Source organism: Pristis pectinata, chromosome 3 (assembly GCF_009764475.1).
Source record: "Pristis pectinata isolate sPriPec2 chromosome 3, sPriPec2.1.pri, whole genome shotgun sequence".
NCBI lineage: Eukaryota > Metazoa > Chordata > Chondrichthyes > Rhinopristiformes > Pristidae > Pristis > Pristis pectinata.
The window spans coordinates 26,243,917-26,266,891 of record NC_067407.1 but is presented as its reverse complement, the minus strand read 5'-3'; the positions used below and the strand labels follow the sequence as shown (position 1 = coordinate 26,266,891).

General features: G+C 39.1%; 1 protein-coding gene across 5 annotated transcripts in view; it reads left to right on the top strand.

Annotated features, from left to right (window-relative positions):
* Positions 1-22,975, top strand: part of rnf220a (ring finger protein 220a) — a 386,135-nt gene that overhangs the window by 314,167 nt on the left and 48,993 nt on the right. For all 5 annotated transcript variants that reach the window (XM_052011819.1, XM_052011820.1, XM_052011817.1 and 2 more), the window contains 5 exons: positions 6,526-6,664; positions 18,685-18,781; positions 20,376-20,462; positions 21,395-21,450; positions 22,306-22,387. In XM_052011819.1, the coding sequence (XP_051867779.1) occupies positions 6,526-6,664; positions 18,685-18,781; positions 20,376-20,462; positions 21,395-21,450; positions 22,306-22,387 (461 nt within the window). The remainder of the gene's footprint in view (positions 1-6,525; positions 6,665-18,684; positions 18,782-20,375; positions 20,463-21,394; positions 21,451-22,305; positions 22,388-22,975) is intronic.

Here is a 22,975-nt window from a genome sequence, read left to right as displayed (position 1 = left end):
ACCCAGTGTCAATAGCTTTGTGGAAGAATGATGAAACACTGTACCATCCTTGGTACACAGAAGAGTTTACTAATCTCACTTTTATGAGGTTCATCCCCTTGTCGTCAGATTCTTGGGTCAGGACAAATTGTTTTTCTCTCTTTGTTAGCGTCCAATCCAAGGTAACACTCCCTGTCTTTTTTTTCAATTAATTTTACAAGATGTGGGTTCTAACTAGCAAGGCCAGCATTCGTAGCCCTTTCCTAATTGTCCTTGAGATGATAGGGTTGAGCTGTGCCACCTTGAACTATGGAAGTCCTTCAGGTGAAGCTATCCTGTGATTTGTGGACAGTTTTAGTATTTAGACCACTCAGGAAGGAATAGCTATTCATTTCCAAGTCAGGATCTTTTTCTCTCTTTGTTAGCGTCCAATCCAAGGTAACACTCCCTGTCTTTTTTTTCAATTAATTTTACAAGATGTGGGTTCTAACTAGCAAGGCCAGCATTCGTAGCCCTTTCCTAATTGTCCTTGAGATGATAGGGTTGAGCTGTGCCACCTTGAACTATGGAAGTCCTTCAGGTGAAGCTATCCTGTGATTTGTGGACAGTTTTAGTATTTAGACCACTCAGGAAGGAATAGCTATTCATTTCCAAGTCAGGACTTGGAAGGACACATGCAGTTGATGGTATTCCCATACAGAGTCAAGTTTATTGTCATATGCACAGGTGCAATGAGAAACTTACTTGCAGCAGCATCACAGGCACACAGCATCATATAAGCAGCATTCACCAGAAAACATAAATTAAAAATGAATTGTGCATAATTTTAGTGCAAAGTGATCAAAGTGGTCATAGTGTTGCTAAACTGTAGTGATTAGGGTTTTGCCAGTTGGTTCAAGACCAAATGGTTGAAGGGAGGTAGCTGTTCTTGAACCTGGTGGTGTGGGACTTCAGGCTTCTGTACTTCCTGCCCAGTGGTAGCTGCGAGAAGATGGCATGGCCTGGATGGTGGGGATCTCTGATAGATGTTGCCTTCGTGAGGCAGCACCTCCTGTAGATACAACCGATCTACAGAAGGTGCTGCCTCAAGAAGGCAACATCCATCATAAAGTTCCCCACCATCTAGGCCATGCTATCTTCTAGCAGGAACCATCGGGCAGGAGGAACAAAAGCCTGAAGTCCCACACCACCAGGGGAGGGATGTGCCCGTGATGTATTAGGCAGAGTCCGCTACTCTCTGCAGCTTCTTGCGTTCCTGTGCATTTGAATTGCTGTACCAGACCATGGTGCAACCAGTCAGGATACTTTCAACATCTGTAGAAGTTTGTTAGAGTGTTCAGTGACAAGCCAAACCTCCTTAACCTCCTAAGAAAGTAAAGACACTGGCGTGCTTTCCTTATGATTGCATCTATCTGCTGGGCCCTGGATGGGATGTGCTGGGGCCTCCCCAGGTTATGAATGCATGGATAATGTACAGCTCATACATACGAATGAGCAATTGGGAGACCGGTGGGATGGATTTGCTGGCTGCTGCGGGGCTGCAGGCATCTTCTGCCATGTGGGAACTCTGTTCGTGGCTGTATCATTGCATCTTGCAGAGAAATCTGAAAGGTTGAGTAAAATACCCTGGTTTAACTACACATTGCCCTTGGTTGGCCTATTTTATTTAAAATAAATAAACACGGCTGCGTTTCTGACTTATGAACTGTTCAGGTTATAAATGGTTCTTGGGAATGGAACCCTGTCATAATGTAGGGAGGATGTGTGTGCCCTTTGGCCTTATCCTTGTTGGCTGTATAGGTTGTGGGATGGGGAGGTAAACTGAATGAATAACTGCAGTGCAATTTACAGATAATACACACTGAAGCCACAGTGCACTGTGGTGGATATTTAGGGTGGTGCATGGGTTGCCAGTCAAACTAGCTATGTTGTCGTGGATGGTGTCTAGCTTTATGGCCTGGCACATACTACCTGAGAGGACTCACTGGTAACTTCAGGAGTGTTGCTGGAGCAGACAAGTGTTCCGTCAGATTTCTGACTTGTGCCTGGTAAAAAATGAAAAGGCTTTGGACTGTCAGGTGGCAAGTTACTCACCATAGAAAACCCAGTCTCTGATCTTTTAGCCTCTGTTTTTCTATAGCTTGTTCATTTTCTCGTCAGTCATGAGTCCAGGACTGTGGGGGCTCAGTAATGATAGTGCCATTAAATGCAAGCACTTTTGGTCAGACTCTCATGTTGGAGATGATCATTGCATGGCATTTATGTGGAATGACCATAAAGGACTGTAACTTGCCACTTATTAGCCCATGCCTGAATGTGAAAGCCAGATCTTGATTTGTGCAAACATGGACTACTTCATTTTCTGAGGAATTGCAAATGGAATTGAATGTCGTGCAACCATCAGCAAACATTCCTACCTTTGACCTTATGATGGAAGCAGGATCATTAATGAAGGCTCTCACAAACTTTTTAATACATGGGCAAAGGACATGCATACTTTGTTGGTTTAAGGACTCCTTAATGAATAGCAGTTGAGCTGATATTTTCCTTATTTCTAAGATGGTACTCTCCTCTGTTTTAATGTTAGCATTCTTGCTGTGAACTTATTGCAGAGAGTTCATCATTATCTTCCAGAATAAAAACTGATGTAAAGTAATAATTTACTATTATTGCTACTCATTGAGAGTTCCTTTTAATCTGTCCTGCAAATCATTTGTCAAGACCTGTAGTTTATATAGAATAAGAGATTGTACTGCTAGTCTTGTAGTCATAGTAAATAAATACATCAGACATTAAATTCTGCTGCAAGTTATCACAGAAGTAATACCTTAAGTGGGATTTTGTTTGAAGCAATGGTCTAGAAGAGGATTCAGGAGTGATTTTCAAAAGTTAAATGGATAAATACTTCAGAAAATCCAGGGTGAAGGGAAAACTGTAGGGGAAGTGGACTTACTTGAATAGCTATTTCAAAGAACCAAATTTGCCTTGTGGGCTGTAAATTTCTTTGATCCTACTTCCAGGCCAAAAATTATTATACTTCTTGAAATTATTGCTATTATCCATAATTTTATTTACTAAAGGTTGTTTTGAAAATTGCCTGAACTATCTTTTTGATTAGTAATTGCAGATGTTTATTGCTTTCCTTATCACACATCTCCCTCGTCTGGATGAATTTTGTTCCACTTGTTATCTCAGTTATCAAATGAAACTAAGTGCTAAATATTTGAAAATAGTCAAAAATTGAAGTAAAATAATTAATGGGAAAGGCAAATAGATAATTGGATGCTTTTTTTTATACACAAAGTTCTTTGTGTCTCTTCTGCAGAACTTAGATTGGGGACACCTTGGGTCTCTGTGTTCCTTCCACTTAGTAATTAGCATAGGTAAATTTAGAAGCTGCTATATAGCTTGTTTATTATTAGGACCCTATTACATACTAATATGTATAGGAAAAAAAAAGTTGACATATTCAAAGGGAAAAGATAATTTTGACATCATCTTAAGTTAACTTCTATAGTATATGATGTATAATTTGAATTGGATTGACTTTTTTGAAGAGGTGACAAATAGGATTGACGAGGGCAGGGTGGTAGACGTGGTTTACATAGACTTTAGCAAGGCTTTTGACAAAGTCCCGCATGGTAGGCTAGTCTGGAAGGTGAAATTACATGGGATCCAGGGTGAGCTAGCTAACTGGATACAAAATTAGCTCAGTGGAAGGAGTCAGAGGGTGGTAGTGGAGGGTTGTTATTTGGATTAGAGGCCTGTGACCAGTGGTGTGCCACAGGGATCATTACTGGGTGGTGCAGTGGACAGTGAAGAAGGTTATCTAAGATTACAACAGGATCTAGATGAACTGGGGAAGTGGGCCAAGGAATATAAGATGAAATTTAACTTGGAAAAGTGCAACGTGTTGCATTTTGGTCAATTAAATTAGGGCAGGACTTGGTAGGGCCCTGGAGGGTGTTGTAGAATAGAGAGAACTAGGGGTACAGGTATTTAGTTCCCTGAAAGTGGCGACACAGGTAGACGGGGTGGTGACGAAAGTGTTTGGCATGCTTTCCTTCATCAGTTGGGGCATTGCATACAGGAGTTGGGATGTCATGTTACAACTGTACAAGTCATTGGTGAAACCACACTCAGAGTATTGTGTGCAGCTCTGGTCACCCATCCAGGAAGGATGTCATTAAGCTGGAAAGGGTGCAGAAAAGATTCATGAGGGTGGTAGCGGGACTGGAGTGCATGAGGTGTAAGAGAAGGCTCGATAGGCTGGAATTAATTCCCTGGAGCATAGGAGGTTGAGGGGTGACCTAATAAACTACAATGTTTAAGAGACATTTGGACGGGTCTATGCATAGAAAAGGCTTTGAGGGATATGAGCCAAATGCAGGCAAATGGGTCTAGTTCAGATAGACATCTTGGTCGAAATGAGTTGGGCTAAAGGGCCTGGTTCTGTACTGTAATACTCTATGATGCTATATATAGTAGTATAATAAAATTTCTTCCAAATTGAAGACTAGTTAAATCAATCTGCTTAAGTCTGTTACGTTTTTTGATTTCCTTTGAATCACTTTACAATTAAATATGTTTCATAAGTTTTAATTTCAATCCTATTTTAGGAATTACTTTGAATTTTCCTAGTGCATGCAGTCCTTTATTAACATTTTCTCTTCTAATGAAACACAAAGAAACGGAAGGAAAATGCAATTGCCTTTCAGGAAGTGCAGATTTAGAACATAGAACATTACAACACAGTACTGACCCTTCAGCCCACGATGTTGTGCCGACATTTTATCCTGCTCTAATATCTATCTACCCTTTCTCCCACATAGCCCTCCATTTCTCTATCATTCATGTGGCTAAGAGTCTCTTAAATGTCCCTAATGTATCTGCCCCCACAACCTCTGCTGGCAGTGCATTCCACGCACCCACCACTCTCTGTGTAAAAAAAAACTTACCTCTGACATCCCCTTTATACCTTGCTCCAATCACCTTAAAATTATGCCCCCTCGTGTTAGCCATTTTCACCCTGGAAAAAAGTCTCTGACTCAATCTATGCCTCTTATCATCTTGTACACCTCTATCAAGTCACCTCTCATTCTCCTTCTCTCCAAAGAGAAAAGCCCTAGCTCACTCAACCTATCCTCATAAGACATGCTCTCCAATCCAGGCATCAGCCTGATAAATCCCCTCTGCACCCTCTCTAAAGCTTCCACATCCTTCCTATAATGAGGCGACCAAAACTGAATACAGTACTCCAAGCGTGGTCTAACCAGAGTTCTATAGAGCTGCAACATTACCTCGCGGCTCTTGAACTCCACCCCGACTAATGAAGGCCAACACACCATTCACCTTCTTAACAACCCTGTCAACCTGCGCAGCAACCTTGAGGGATCTATGGACGTGGATCCTAAGATCCCTCTCTGTTCCTCCACACTGCTAAGAGTCTGGTCATTAACCTTGTATTCTGCCTTCAAATTCAATCTTCCAAAGGTCTTCCTATATAAATTGTTACTATTAAGAGCATAACTTCGTGATTAAACTTGGATTGGGGAGGAAACTACAGCAAAAAGAGTGAAAAATAAGAGTAGCATTTTGTTTTGGTGTGGGGGTAGGAGGAATACATTTTTTTTTATTGTGATTTATATAAAAGTGGAACAAGCTGCTTTATTAGAAATTAGGAAATATTATTTATTGAGCAGTAAATATAAGAAGTGATAAACTGGAATGTTCATTTGGGAAACCCTATTTGAGGAAACTATAGTATTGCACAAGTGGATAAATTACACACTGAACTGACTCCAGTTGTTTCTGTAAAGAGCAGAAAGTGAGTAAATTGAATTCAACTCAGTGGACTGAACTCTGCTGATCCTAGCTCGAGCTTACAGTTGCTATCCTCTTTAGCCCTGTAGCCAAATGAATTTTAGTGGCAGTGTGGTCCCAGCTTACTGCCAGTATCACTTCTGCAGCTCTTCCATACGGCGCAGCAGACCACAAACAGTGCCTGAACTGCAGGCTGTGGGAACAAAGGCCCTGCCTGTAGTCAGCTCACTGATAGATTCAGTGGCCTTCTGACAACTTGTACTATCAGGGGACCTTTTCACTGATTATCAATGACATCTGAAAATATTAAGGAAAAAAAAGATAAATTTATTTGAAACACATTAAAGGGAAGTTAATTAATTAAAACATAAATATACATTGAAATAAGTCCATCTTGAATGAAGTGACACTAAATGCACCTGCTTTATGGCTGGTGTAGAGCTGAGGGGCCAGATATGAAGTGTATCAAATCCCTAATTCCAGCAACTTACAAAATAGTAATTTCATGGACACAGTGAAAGGTCGAATGAGGATGCATCTGATGTCCAGCACGTTCCCAGTTTCTATGCTCTAATGTTCAGCCTGGAAGTCCAGAATGCATTGCCACACACATTGCAGTTAGCCATTGGTTCTTTACGGACCCGCCAACTAGCAGCAGCATAATCCAGCCCAGTTAAACTGGTTAAATCATTAATTATTAAAATGGTTTATTTTATTCCACAGCGAGATGGCTCTTACACAAATGATGATGAGTCTGTGGACATAGAAAATGAGAGTGCAAGTGGGAACAGATTTGAAGAATATGAATGGTGTGGACAGAAGAGAATACGCGCTACAACCTTATTAGAAGGTGGCTTTCGAGGTATGCAATATTTTGAAGGTTTTATTCTGCCACTGTTAGCTAATCAAACTTTTATAATCATTTACTAAAAGACAATTTACAATGAATGCTTTCTGAAAGTGGTTAATCTTTTCTATATTTTGAACTTATTAAAGAATTCAGAATGCTCATTGCTATCTATGCAGTCTGTATCTAGGATTTCTAGTTTTGGCCAGGTTCAAAACCAGATTCATGAATGGCTTGGATGAAGACAAAATGTTCTGAAATTTAGATAAAACTGTTGTCATTTCCAGTAAATGTTGGTCAGAAAATGGTGATTGTCCAGTTAGCTCTGGAGGGAAGTAAAGATAAAGTAAAAGCAAGTCATTTTATACCACAGCTATCACTTTCCCAGAACATCTTTGGGAGGTGGGGTTGCGTTTACAGCCATGGCATTGCTCTTGAGCTGTGGTAACATCTAATCTAGTTTATTGATGATGTTGGTTCAGAGATTGTTGTTTCCACACTATAAAAGGCTCTGTTTTGTTATATTAATGCTCTTAAGTTTTTAAAAATCCATTTCCTAAAACCCTTACTGCTGATTTTGGTACCTGGACATTTTTTTCTCTAGGTCTTTTTTAGGCAATATTTAATCCTCTGGCTTGATCTACTGAATTAATTTGTAAGTTTTTTAAAAATAACTCAGTTCAATTCCATTCACAGGTCCTCAGCAAATGAATCAGTTCTTGCCTGAGTGAAGCAAGAACTAAGTAAGATTAGGATCATTAAATTGCCAGATAATGATTGTCTCTAACCAGAAAGAGTCTAACTACCTCTCCTTGATATTCAGTGGCATAACCAATGAGCCCCTTTCATCAATATTTGGCAGGCTACCATTGATAAGAAGCACACCTGAGTGAGCCATACAGATACTGTGGCTCCAAGAGGAGATCAGAGATTGGGGATTCAGCATCAAGTATTTCACTTCCTGAACCTTTCGACCCTTTGCAAGGCATAAGTCAGGTATATGATGAAATACTCTCCCAATTTCCTGGATGAGTGGAGTTCTACAATACTCATCCAGGAAATTAGGAGAGTATTTCATCATATACACCACCAGGACAAAGCAGCTGCCTTGATTGGCATCTTGTTCACCATCCTCAATATTCACTCCTCTGCTGGCATGTAGTGACAGCTTTGTGTACTACTACAGAATGCCTCAGCTACTCCGATAGCATTTCCCAAACTGCTAACCCTTGCACCAAAAAGGACAAGAGCTTCAGGCAAATGGGGACACCGAATGTTCCTTTTTAAGTCATAACTATACTGATTTTTAAGTATATCAGCGTAACTTCATTGTCGCTTGGTTCCAAATCCTGGAATCCTCTATTCAGCATCATTGAACCATAGAACCATAGAGCAATACAGCACAATACAGGCCCTTCGGCCCACCATGTTGTGCCACCCTTCGAACCACACCTAAGACTATCTAACCCCTTCCTCCCACATATCCCTCTATCTTAAATTCCTCCATATGCTTATCTAACAATCTCTTGAACTTGACCAACGTATCAACCTCCACCATCACCCCAGGCAGTGCATTCCATGCGCCAACCACTCTCTGGGTGAAAAACCTCCCTCTGACATCTCCCTTGAACTTCCCACCCATTACCTTAAAGCCATGTCCTCGAGCATTGGTGCCCTGGGAAAGAGGCGCTGGCTGTCCACTCTATCTTGTATACCTCTATCATGTCTCCCCTCATCCTCCTTCTCTCCAATGAGTAAAGCCCTAGTTCCTTTAGTCTTTCCTCATAATCCATACTCTCTAATCCAGGCAGCATCCTGGTAAATCTCCTCTGCACCCTTTCCAACGCCTCCACATCCTTCCCCTAATGAGGCGACCAGAACTGGGCACAGTACTCTTAGTGTGGCCTAACCAGAGTTTTGTAAAGCTGCATCATTACTTCGCGGCTCTTAAATTGTGGTAGTATCTTCATCAGAAGGACTGTAATAGTTCAAGAAGTGAGCTCATTGCTACCTACTCATGGGCAATTAGGCATGGGCAATGAATGCTGGCCTTGCCTGCAGTGCTAGTTGTTGGAAAAGTTAATAAATAAAGAAAAATTAAGTTATCTTTTAGGTATGTATGTGTTGGGATTTGAAAACATCTTAATTTCTTTGAGCTGAAACAAACTTTAACTAAGGATGGTGGCACGGTGACACTGCAGGTACTGTAGCTGTCTCACAGCTCCATCAACCTGTGTTTGATTCTGATTCTCTGTGCTGTCTGTGTGAAGTTTGCATGTCCTCCTGTAACTGCATGGTTTCCTCCACATACTCTGATTTTCTCCCACAGGCTAATTGTTTACTGTAAATTACTCTAGTGCAGGTGGGTGATGGAAGAATTGGGGCATTAGTGGGCATGTACGAGAGAATAGGTTACAGGAAAATAACCAGGGCAGTGGGCTTGAGGAAATTTCTCTGAGAGCTGGCATAGACTCGATGGGTTGAAAGGCCTCCTCTTTTGTAAGGAAATGTAAATTTACTTACTTTGAGAGAGGTAACAGCTGACTATACTTGGGATGCAAAATTTCATTAACTACAGAATAATCCATGGTAATTTTTTTTTTTGAGAGGGTTACCTGGTATGGAATTTGTTTGGAAACTTGAGAAATGCAATTTCAAAGTTTGCCGTAAGAATTCCTAACCTCAAAGAGATGTATTACGGGTTAGAAGCTCAGAATTCTTCTGACTTCATGAAGTCTTTTTATTGCTGAGGAGACACAAATTGTATGATAAAATGCTCTCCACATGCCTGGTCAACAGCATCAGGATAAAACAGCCTATTTAATTGTCTCCTCCAACTTCCAATTTTAGCATTCTCTCCTCCATCATTGGCACACTATTGTTCGAAAATGTATTTTCTACAGGATGCACTGTAGCAACTTGACAAAAGCTTTGTTAACAGCACCTCCCGGCACTGTCCTCTGCCTAGAAGGACCAGGGTAACAGAATTATGGTAAGCCCAACAATTGAATTGTTCCCTTTGAAATCATATACTATCATGAATTGGAATTATTTTGCTGCTTGTTCAGTTTTACTGGGCAAAAATCCTGGAACATGGTCCTCTTACCTAAATAGCAGTGTGGGAGTACAACACCACATGGACTGCACTAGTTTGAGAAGGCACAATCTTTACAAGGGAAAATGAAAATTAAAAACCTGCAGAAGCTGGAACTGTAATAAAAACAGAAAATGCTGGAGACCCTCAGCAGGTCAGGCTGCATTCTTAGAAAGAGAAACAGTTAACATGTCAGACCTATAAGAGAGATATTTCCTTTGTCGTATCTATTTCTGCTAACCCCCACCTTCTCTGGAACTTAAAGCTGACTTGATTTCTCTGTTTCCAAGTTCTGGTAAAGGATCTTCAAACCTGAAGCATTGACTTTGTTTTGCTTTCTACAGCGCTGCATGATCTGCTGAGCGTTCCAACATCCTTTATTTTTATACCATCTTTTCAAGGGCAGCTATGATAACCACATTCTGTGTTTGAATTTACAAAGAAATGTTAATTATGTATTTTTTATCAGAAGTTAATATGGATTTTGTTAAAACATTAATGAATATCTTCTGTAGTTACTGAGGAATGGCAAGGTCTTATTCTGCAGAAATCTGTGAGAAAGACTAAAATTCTGCTGGTAAATTTCCTTTAAAGAAATCTCTCAAATCAAGCAATTTGTTCATTCCTAATATTTGACCTTAACTTGACCAGTCCTGGGAATGTAATTTTAGTGAGGCTCTGCTTTTGGCTCACTGAGGGCAGAATAGCTGAGAAATGAGAGCTTGTCAAACAAAATTCCCTGTTATCTCCCTTGTTTTACCTAAATGAGGTAGGGCAAGGAGCACAGTGTCTCATTTCAAAAGTTATAAAATATTTAAAAAGCTGTGTCTAGTGGGAGCTGCCAGGGGGATTGCAGGTACAAGGTCTGCGATCAATTTGTACCGTTTTTCTAATGAAAGCTCCAGAGTTTGTGTCAGATGCGCTTCATGGCTAGGCCTGTCATGTTGGCTGAAGAACAAGTCTGTATACTCAACCAGCTTGAAAGGAGAGGAGTATATACTTGGCAAGATCTTCAAGAAACCACAGCATGGTCTCCTTATTGGACCTTATTGTTTTGTTTCAAAGTGCAGGAATTTTTAAATTAAGTTTTTTTAAATTTTATTTACAGCGTGGTAACAGGCCCTTCTGGCCCAACGAGTCCACGCCGCCCATTTTTTAAACCCAAATTAACCTACCCGTACGTCTTTGCAATGTGGGAGGAAACCGGAGCACCCAGAGGAAACCCACGCAGACACGGGAGAACGTACAGATTCCTGACATATGAGCACTATTTGCTGTTCTGTTCTGGATGGGTAAAAAAACACACTTTTCAAAGAAAGTAACGTGCAGCCTCCTAGGGTGGATAATTTGATTGGTGCCCCTGATTGCAGTGTTTGGAATTTGACTGTGTGGTTGTAGGTCACTCAAAGCGAGCTTTCCATTTCGGGTATAATAGGCATTTTGAGTAAGGACATAACATAGAAGATGTTCATAAGGATTTTCGGTTGCTTCAAGTTTATCATCTGCTGTATAGAATCAGTGCCAGAGCTCTGCAATGTGCCTGTGTTGCTGTCCCAAATTTCAATTCGTGTGGAGCTGTAATTATGACTTATTCCCTCTCCACTTTTTGGCTCCTGGAATTGGTTTCATACACATTAGTAGCTATTAAGTAGTTATTCTTCATGTGAGGATGAATAGTTTTATGGCACAAAGAAGTGGGAAAATGATGTGCAGAGAGAATACAGTGTATATTTGTTCACTTAGGAATTGGCTGGATGGACTACCTTGATGTTTCTTGTTTGTGTACCATTCCAATATTCACTTTTGACCATTTTAGAATGTTGAGGAACATAGCAAACACCAACAGGTTAAATAGAAGAAGGAGCAGTGATATTTCAAAGCTTTATTTCCATTTATGTCACGTTAAAAATGTTGTTTTTATTCAGTGTATGATGCACTTTAGCAAAAAGTAATAAATCCATTAACCCAAAAATTGAATTGATTCAACCTAAACCAGGACTATCATCTTTAAATGATTCACTGCAGTTTAAAGAAAGTGACTGAACAGTAACTAACTGAGGCTGCTTACAGATAGCAGACTATTGACACACTGTAGATGAAACTATAGTAACTGTGGAATGAGCAAGGAGATAAGAAAGTAATGATGGCATCAGAAAATGTTTGATGCTGTGCTTTCATACCTGCTTTGTAATGTGACTTCAAAGCTGAGGGGAGGGGGGTTGTTCTGCCTGAGCAAGTCCCCACTCACTGCAAACCACTGACTGAGGAAATCTTTGGTTGTTATTTCGGCCTGAGCAGATGGGACTAAGTAGATTAGGTAGCGATAGGTCAGAGGCGGCCAGTTGTTCCCTTCTGTTCAGTTCCATTTAGGGATTTCGGGTCGATTGGCATCATGTGTCATTCCTCTAGTGATATCGCTCAGGTATTGATCCAGTCTAGACAAGAGCTGGAGGCATCGCAGAGAACGTGTGCTGCACCATGCATAATGTGATTGAAAGGCAGTTAAAATGGCACTGACCTTTTCAGGGAGGATTAGATTGCCTGCCAAGTCTGTTTAAAGCAAGTGATAACGCGTGGTAAGGAAAACTGTCCGGACAACTTCAGAGAGAGAGAGAGAGGTGGGGGGGGGGGAGGTTGAGCAGGAATGTTGTACAGACCTCTGCTGGGCTTTTTGAAATAGCACTACATTTCTGTTGCACAGATTTGAAGAGGATTGAAATTTACAAAGAAAATTGCTTCAAGTTTTGGGCTCAGAAAAATGGGAGAACTTGAGAAATCCTATAAAATACAACAGTGACTTGTAGTTTACAAGCTTATAATGTTCATTTCTGAATTTAAGGTATTAGTTCTTTTAATAGCCGATGTTTGATCAAGTGTGTGCTTTTATTAACATTAGCTCTAAAATTGAGCATAGTTTTGATTCTGCTTGGTTTTCTTCCTTCGAAGTGGTATGCTAATAGTGTAAAATACACATTATAATGAGGTTCAATAGCTGATCATGTAGTATAAAAAATTTGTTAAAATCATTTGGGAAGTTTCGAGTTATGGTTCCCAGAATTTGAAATTTGTTGGATCTTGGTGTTGAAATTTATTCATTATGTGTGAGGGGGTGCTTTAAGATATAAATATAATGAGGGTAAAGTCCCATTTTTGCTGTACTGATGAGACTATAATTTTATGATTTTATCCAGGAAAAGTAAATTAGGGAAAACTTTGATATATTTTTGATACTAACAAACAGCTATCAGATCAAATCTTCCTGAATGAGGTGGATTGATTCTTGTTTGTCCTACCAGGTGAGATAACCTGAGTTGTGTAGATTTAGTAGAGAAGAAAACTGACACATTTGTACATCAGTACACAATCCAGTACAATTTATAGTCAGCACATTATATGGATAACCAATATTGAAATCTTAACAGAGATGCACTATCTTTTGTTGCTGTGCATTCAGTGGTTGGATTTGAAACGTGCAGCTCAGTATGGACTAATTTGGAGTCAGTATTGAATTGTTGAGTGATGCATGCGCAGAGAGGAAGAAAACAAGAATCTTTTCAGAAAAGCATTGGAATTTCCAGCTATCTGTGATAGGGAAATTGAGGATTTTACATTGAGTTACTCTCTCTCCGTATAATTCAATGGTTTGAGGGGGTCTATGCTTAGATCTGTCTACATTGATTTATAAGCATTTTGAATGTGCTGTTCTTTAGTTGCAGTGTGAGTTTATGGTAATGGAGGACTTTCCCAATTATTCATGGATATTAAAGATTGTATGGACATGCATTTTGTATGGTTGTCACATTTTCCTCAACAAGAATATCCAAAAATACATTAACGATTTCCATCTCCTCCCCCCCAACTTTTCCAACGGGTTCCTGTTGGTTGAATCGTGCTTCGTGCAAAGTGGCTGCTTCATTTCATTCATCTGTTCATTTAATAGTCATTGCATTTCGGGGTAATTTCACTTGACATGAGGTGCTTTGTAAGAAAAAAATGAAAAGATGTCCTTGACTTGCAGGTCTGATAATTATATGGTAGCAGGATATTGGATGTTGGCTTTTCTAATTTAGAGCTAAATTCAGACTCAGCACAGTGGAATAATGGCATCATACTAACCTTGCTTTGAGTATGTTCCACATTCGTTTCGAGCATTGTTGATATATGTCTACCCACTTTGATTCTGTAATAGATATATGGATGTTTGACCAATAATTTTGACTTTTCCTCAAAGATGCTCCCAAAGAGGGGTTTGCAGATGATATTTGGTTTGGGGATTGTTTGGGGTGTGTGGTTTTGGTCGGCAGATGATAGGACAGGTGGATGGGTTAGCAAGCCTATTGTGCTGGAGATCAGTAACAATGAGAAGTTAAAGAATGTACCCACCCGGAGTGAGAAGGACTCCTCAGACTCTCCAGCAGTGATCCAGATAGGTTGATGACTTGGGTGATTATCTAGCTGAGGGCTGCTTTTTTACCTATTGCTCCAATATTTATTTTCCCAAATTAGTTAATGGAAACAGATGATTTTGTAATGTAATGAAATGCTGATGACGGGGGTAGATTTGAACTCAGGCTGGTAGCCATTTTTAAAAGTCAGTTTTCTTCTCTTTGATTATATGGCTAAATAAATCGTTTAGCTTTTTTTTATAAAAAGCAATCTCAATTGAAGGGGGTCATTTGACATGCACACTTACTACCTTTTCTTAAATGCCCAGACAACTAAACAGTTTACTAGTCCTCTTCGGAAGACATGTAGAGAGAATGATCTAGTGTGGGACTAAATCACAAAAAAGAGAGGCAAATTCCTTTCAAGAAGTGCATTAGTAAATAAGTTGAGTTTCCAAGTTAAACACAGCTTTCACTTTCTGCCTTTTCCTGCAAAATTAACAGATTTTTAAATTTAGTTTTACATCTCGCCATGATAACCTTTGGGTTTTATGATTTAATAATAAAAAAAAGTCATCCTGACATACTCCTGCAAACCTGCACTTCAAGAAGTATTAATTCAGCCAAAGTGGATAATGGATGCTTGAGAGACTCTTGCCATAATATTAAGAAATGTTGAAATTTCCTCTTTGCACATATATGATTTCCCTCCAGTCCAAATGTGATTGACAATGATTTGATGCCATCTTATTTGGATTTCATATATTTATCCTCAGCAAGCCTGACCAAACAATCTTCTGAAATTGTTTCTTTCAGGCTAGTGTGAAAGTAATTGGCATGTTGTAGATCTTGCTAAACACACAGCTTGCATGCATATAAAAACACACACTTTGTAGGCCTTTTGAGCAGCTTCTGATGGGGGCTAACTGTATTTGACACACGGCAACTTCTTACCTCCACACCAGATAATTGCATTGTCAACTATTCGGCGAAGTGGCAGGTGACATCTGAGGCGATTGACTAGCAGAGTTGTTCTGTGTAGGACTGTCAGCTGTTCAATCAATAGAGTTTACAGAAGACACCCTGATTGCATCTGTAACTAATTTAACTTTGAAACCCCTAGCTCCCCTTTGCACAAAGTTGCAATTCTATTCAGGATGTGCACTGAGTGGCAGGTGAAAAAAATCAATGACGGCTTTCTGCGGTCGTGCAGTCGTGGGTTTTTGCTCTGCATGGTTAACAAGCAGTCATGACTTCAAATCAATGAACTGATCAATTGATTAAATTAACAGTGATTTTCTTTTGGGTTAGCAGCCAGGGTCCTTGGATTATTAGTTGTGTTGTCTTTCGAGGTAACTCGCATTTATAAAATTTAAGGCTTATTAACAACTCAGCACTTGGAAATTCCACTTTCTCCTCTCTTTCAACATGTAATGTTAATTAGTTGGGCAGAAGCCTTGGCCTACTGGGAGTTGGGATATATTTGACAGGATTGGATTGGGTTATTGCAGCACAGGCCCTTTGCTTCCTCTCTCAGCAGTTCAGAAGCTAGTTAAGTAGTTCTGATAGGTAGAGCGTGATTGATGGGGAAGTTTGTCTCCGGTAGTGTCAGGGACTTATAGAGGTGTCATTCAAGATTGGCGCCTGAATTACTTGTCACATTCTGTGAAAGAATGTCGAAGAAACAAGGAACTGCTGCATTACTTTGTTTTTCTCTGCTAAATGACCCATGTCTTATCTGCTTGCTATTTGTATTGGTTGAAGGTTAAAAAGACAGGTTTAAATAGGCTACATTTAAAATTTCAGAAATTAAATCTCTAAGAATTTTATTGCAATTGAACATCTGAACAATATATTAAAGAAAACTTTTTTTTTAAACAGAGTTTGATGAGGTTCTCCTGTTTGGTGAAGTGGTGAGTCTGTTCATGCATTGTGTACTAAGAACTAAGCCTACGGATATACATACATATCCTAGAACATTACAAAAATGTCCAAAGCAAATTAAAATTTAAAATTAGACTCCTGATGGTTTCGTTGAGAATAATGCAGAATTTTGAGGATTAGCTGCACATCAGTGAAATCCAGATCAATTCTGAGTGAAGTATAACTTGCCTGCCCAGTAAAACCAAGCTGATAAACTCTACAGCTGAATTTTTGGTATTACAGTAACATGACTAGTTTCTGCAATGGTTTTCTGATCATTTTGCTGTCCCTCATAGCAGTTCTTTATTCATCATATTTCCTACTGCCTCTGTTCCTGGTAATCTGCTTTAACATGTGAGCAGCAGAAACATGGATCTGTTTTTAATTTCCCTTCATTTTAAGTTTTGAATGAAAATGAGTTCAATGGAGGAAGGTGGGATTTGTGGTGTTTTAATTCATTATTTCCTCTATTCTCTCCTCCTGCCCCCACCAATTCGTAAAACTGTTCCAAGTAAATGACCAGGATTTGAACATAACTGGGATTCTTGCCCCTTCACCACATATGACCCCTGATTCTTGATGTACAATAAGCTTTTCTCATATTCTACAAATGTAAATACTTTGGATTTCTTGACACCAATTACAGTTACTGTTGAATTTCTGTTTCCTTATTTACTCCATGGAATGTTGGGATTACTGGCAAAGCTGCTATTTATTTCGCCACCCTAATTGTCATTGAGCTAATGGTGGTAAGCCACCTTCCTGAACTGTTAGAGTTTGTAGTGTTTTCATTACAAATGTTTGACTTGCAAGATTGTTTCAGGTAGCAGTTAAGAGTATGAAGTTGTATACAGTAAATGACAGGCTGAGTAGAGATGACAGATACAGGAATTTTGTAAATCAGATGGGCTCCAAGACTATCATCATCGATGCCATCATTTTATTCCACATTGATTTAATTAAGGGAAATTCCCAAGTTTCCGTGCTGGGATTTGAATTTTTATCTATGATTCATTAGTTCAGGCCTCAGGAATATTCATCCAGTAACGGCCCTTTTGGATCAGAAGAACATAGAACAGACCCTTCAGACCACCATGTCTGTGCCAACCATGATGCCAATCTAAACAAATCACATCTGCCTGCACGTCATCTGCATCCATCTAGTCATGTGTCTTGTCTAAGTGATTCTTAAAATTATACTATTGTATCTGCTTCAACCACCTCCCCTTACAGCTTGTTTCAGGCACCTGTGTAAAAATAAAACTTGCCCTGCGAATGTCCTTTTAAGCTTTCACCTTAAACCTATACCCTCTAGTATTTGACATTTCTACCCTGGGAAATTCAATGTCCGTGAAATAGTCTTGTCTACTAAATGTTGAAAACTAAATTTTGCATTTTGAATATTATACAGTTATTATAAGTAAAATGGTTCATATTGTGGAACTGATGCCAACCTACTCGAGGCCCACACCTCACCTATGAGTAGTATTTTATTTCAACTGGTTAATTCAGATGGATTTTGCACCAAAACTGGTATGGAAGAGGATCTCAAAAAATTGAACGTTTTTGTTATCAGCATTACCAAGCCCCAAGGCACACACTTCACCCCCAACAACGAATGATGTTTGGCTGCTGGGACCAGGTACCAGGCTCGTGTTAAGATGGGGAATGGATCATTTGGAGGCTCTAGGAGGTCCATAATTTTTTTGATTCCACATTCAATTAAGTAGAATGTTACTCATTTGGTAGCAACTCCTTTACGAACAACAAACAATCTGCTGGAGGAACTCAGCGGGTTGAGCAACATCTGTGGTGGGGAAGGAATTATCAATGTTTCAGGTTGAAACCCTGAATCAGTTCTATTTGCTGAGGTATTATATGGACTTTGCCATCATTCCAGGCAGGTACCAGGGACTGTTAAGTGGTGCCCTGAATGACATTGTGACTGATATGCACCCTGTTTGCTGTGATCATCTGCAAATGACAACAAGAATTGATTTGCTGTGGTTCCTGCTTCATATCGAAGCATTATGCAAAGCATTACTCAATTTTGTTCCTTACCTGTTTTTTACATTTGTATAAAATAGTCTTTTATTCTCCTTGTCCTTCCTCTATCCCCAGTGCAGGTGGACAATGGAAAGAATTTACTGTCTTCATATTCACTTATGCGTATGTTTCAGACCACAGTTATATTGTAATGAATATTGTCCAAATGTGTGTAATACAACTTGGATTATATCAAAAATGATGTAAAGTACACTATTTTTCAATGTGTACAGTTGTTTTAAGGAAATAATTATTTTGTGTTTTTGTTTAGTTTAAGTTGCCATTGAAAAATTCAGAGGCTTACAGAGAAACTAAGAAGATATTGAACATGACTATGTCTATAAAGTGCATGGTTTCTGCTTGGAGGAGCAGATGGCAATGAGTACTTAATGGAATGATTAAAATACATTTTATGTTATAGTGGGGAGCTGTTAGTGGCAAGTTCTCCAAATAATGTAAAATGTTATTTTGACAAATTGAGAGAGAAAATTTTCTACCCTGATTTTAGACTTTGTTGTTATGTGTCCTGTGCAGAAATGGTCTTGTTTTCACCTTATTTTCCATCTTTGTTTTTGTTTTCAACGTAGGATCTGGGTTTGTCACTTGCAGCAGTAAAGAAAATCATGACAGTGATGCAGATCTTGATGTGGATGGAGACGACACCTTGGAGTATGGGAAACCACAGCATCCCTTTTGCTGATAAATGCACAGCTATTAAACTGTGCCTGACATTTGGTTGTTGCAGACTTGGCTTCCATTGATTTAAAATTTTCCTTACTTTTTGAGGAGCATCCTATCTTTTTTATAAATAATTGCATTCATTTTCCCCTCCAGTAGCTTAATAAATTAAAGAAAAATGAATAATAGGACAAATCTTCACTGGATGCCAAGATTGGTGGTTGTCTGCTCAGACCTTGCTGTTTCATCCAGTGTATCTCAGGTGCAGTCTTTTGTTGGTTAGTTGGCTCTTGGCTGATCAGAAAGCTAGTGTAGCTTAATACACTAATTGGCCTGCTGTGCTCCCAGAATGGCTTTGATTGCCAGTGGGTCCCACCCTGAAGTTTAGTTGTCATGGTGGTTACTGACATTCAAAGACCATGGGATTATTAAAAAAATAAATACTATTTTCTAAGTGAGTGGATGCTTTATAACGTCAAACATTTAAATATATTTACACTTTCTGGCTTTCTATTCATAGTCATTTGATTCTACAATTGTAAACTGTAAATTTACAGTTACAAAGCCTCAACTGGGAAATCTGTGGACGTCAGCCCTGCCGAATAGGATTCCGACAAGAGTCGCATATAGTTGGGAGTTGGGGCTACACTTTAGCATATAGTTGGGAGTACAAACTTCCACTCACAGGGCCAGTCCCGAGATATCTGCACCCTTGGACTTCCATGAGGACCCAAAAAGGCAGCATTGACATCCAGAGTTTCCACTCAATTAACTGTCTGTCATGTTTTAAGATGGAGATCAGGACCAATTTTTTTTTAATTGTGTGCTGAACTTAAATGTTACACAATAGATAATATTGATAACATTGCTCAGAGATTAAACTAAAGAAGGTGACCATTCAACCAACCACTTTCTTTGTTTGCTTACTGACCAAATAAAAAACTGTTCTATCCTGCGGTAATGCCATGGAAGAGGAATTTTTAAAATTTCAGTCCCTTTGTGGTGTGACTGAAAGAGACAGAAAAAATTAAGTAAGAAGGATATTAATCTTCTCAAATGTAAATACATTTTTTTTATCAATCCCAGAAGTTGACCATTGGAGTTCCCTTTGTAAAGCCAGGTGAAAAATTAATATTGGTGCCAAGAGATGTAAATAATGATGCAAATGTAAATGGTTGTAGTGACAGTGGATTATGTAGTGATACAGAAGAATCTGATTCAAAACGTGTAAGATAGCCAGCTTGAAGGCTGGAAGTCTAAATGTTGATGGGTGATATGAATGCCAACGTAATCTAATAAACTCTCTGTTGTAGTTGGCATTGAAATGATGGATCTAAAGATTATTTCATGGTGAACTGAATTGGTGCTTGTCCAAGTCACCATCAATCTTATCTTTGCTACTGTAGCTGTTACTGTACTGTTTGTACTATGACCATAACTCAAACAGCATTGACACAAAATATATTTCTCAGAAATAGGACCAAATATATACCAGTTTGTACAAGGGTGGTTTTTGAGATTAGCAGGAAGGTTTCTCAGTATAAAGGTGAAGTCTGCTGAAGTTCTTTTGTAGTTGGCTACTTCTTTAACTGCTAAATAGATACACAGAAGCAGATATTATACCATGCACTGGAGAAGAACCAGGGGAGGCCAAAGAGAGGGAGGCACTACGTGGTGCTGTGCTAAAGTAAGTAGAAACAGCAGTATTATTTCTTTACAGTAGAAATGTGGTCATGTTGCACTGTTGGGGGCTACTTTAGTAATTTTCTTTGGCTACAGATGCTTTCTAATTTTCAAATTAATCATGTAACTTATGAAATGAACACACCTCATTTGTTCAGGTCCAAAGCCAGACGGCTTTGGTGTATATTCACTACACTCACATTCTTAACCGGCCTTCCAGTAATTTGTTATAAGTAGTTGCTAAGTTGTTGTTCCACATGACTAGTTAGTATGTGAAGTGAAAACATCATATTACCTAATATATCTCTTTTGAGATTTGAATTGAAAAAAAAAGGATGTTATTCATAAATGTACACAAAAGGAAAGGTATATTTTACTTTTTTTTGTGTTCCTTTCAAGTGCATTTCCTATGTCATGTTACTTGGAAATAATTTTTATATTAAACTGTTGCCTTTTTCACTAGATTCTCTGGAATTCTGATAAATAGACTAAGGGTCTTACGATTTAGAAATTATTTTGATTGTTAATTTGCATTCCCATTGATTGAGATTACGTATAGGACTCTGTCAGACTATTTTTGTTTTCAGGTAAATTTTGATGCCAGTCCCCATTACGGCAGATATCTGTCCATTTTCTTTCTTTGAGTACTTAAATTGAAACTTAATGTTTAAGTCACCTTTTGTTTTAAATCACCATTTTATTCCTTACTGAATTCTTTTATGAATTAAAACCTTTATTACTGGAATGGAGATTGTTTATATTCAGTGATATTTGGTTCTTTTGTTATCTTGGCTCCTAAAGAACCATAATCATTACTTTCATAATCCTCTAGCAAATAAAATATATGCATACCTTAGATCTCTGTTTCTGGCAACAATTTAATTTTCTATATTTAATAGGTGTGATATTAATCACAGTATATTATTATTTTTGCAGTGGTGGAACCCCAAGCAACAGAATAACACCAGAATTTTCCAAATGGGCCAGTGATGGTAGGATGAAGCTTTGATTTTAATAGGATTTGATTTTAATACTTCCTTCTTTAGCTGTGCTTATAATAATCCGCTAAATTGCTTTGAACTTTTATGGCATCCTGAGTTTAAAATCAGTCTAGAAATTGACTGGGTTTAAATGGGTAACCTGTGAGAAATTGCTCTATTAATGTTGGGTAGGAGTTGAGAAAAAGGAAAACACTCAGCATGTCAGGCAGCATCCATGGATAAAGAAACAGAGTTAATATTTCAGGTCAAAGGCTTGTCAAGGCAGGAAAGTGGGGTCCGGCAAGAGCTGGGGGAATGTGTGGAGTCTGCTGAAAGCTACGGGTGAGGGATCCGGCAAGAGATGGGGGAGGGGAAGAGTGGGGTCTGCAGAGAGTCAGTAGAGAGAGGTGGTTCTGTGAGAGCTGGGGCCGAGGGGAAGAATGGGGTCCAGCGAGAGGCAGGGGAGAGAGGGAGTTTCGGTAAGAGCATGGGGGAGGGGGTTTTGGTGAGAGCCAGGGAGAAGAGAGAGACATCTTTTATGTTTCACAATGAATATTGTGAAGAGTACAATATCATAAGTTTTAATTGCTGATTTAAAAAAAATGTATTTCAGATGCTAGTATTACTGTGTTTAATTATTTTTGACCAATTAATTCTTGAGCACTGGAATGCAATCAGAGTTTTAACACTGAAACAACTGGGAGAAACTTCTTTTGATTTCTGAGTTTTCACTTAATACAATGCTTATTCCAGTGCACAAAATTTTGATCATACTGAGCACCGCATCTCTGGTGTACAAATTTGTATTTTTGAGAAATAGTGATTTACTTCTAGTTCTTGGACTTTCTGCTTCTGATTTCTTCACAGAAATGCCCTCAACAAGTAATGGAGAGAGTGGTAAACTAGAAGTGCAGACACAGAAGACATGTAAAAACAGCGAGATTGAAAAGTAAGTGCTTATTGAGTGGATCAAGACAGTGTCTGTCCTGATTGACTCTCAAAACAGAAAAATTGCATTTTTGTTATCTGTAGAAACAGCTTCTAAATTGGTTAGTATCAGTGCATTTTAAGGGGTGAGTAGAGAAATTGTGTAGGAATTTCCATTAATCTATTGTGTACTTTGTCCTGCCCCAGATTCCTGTCTTACAGGAGAGCAATTTATTTGCCCGGAAATTCATTGGATAATGCTTTTTTTCAGGAAATGACATGAAACAGTTATTTCTGGGTCATTTCCTATCACTTGGAAATTTGACTGGCCACGTTCAGACATGAATCACCTTGGGGCTCCCGATGCAATTTCTGGGACTCCCAGAACATCCTGGGCCTCCCTGTGCCCTGTGCAGGATTGAATTGGGATGTCTGTCATTTATATCACTTTAATCCTAATGCACTCTTTCCTTCCCAATCTCTTACATTGCACAGACCACCAACTCTGCCAGAGTCCTACAACTAACTGATGTGCTGCCACACCACACACATTGCTGCAGGACTTAGGTGTTTTCTGCCCCAAATTCCCCCAGTCATCCATCACTGCTGT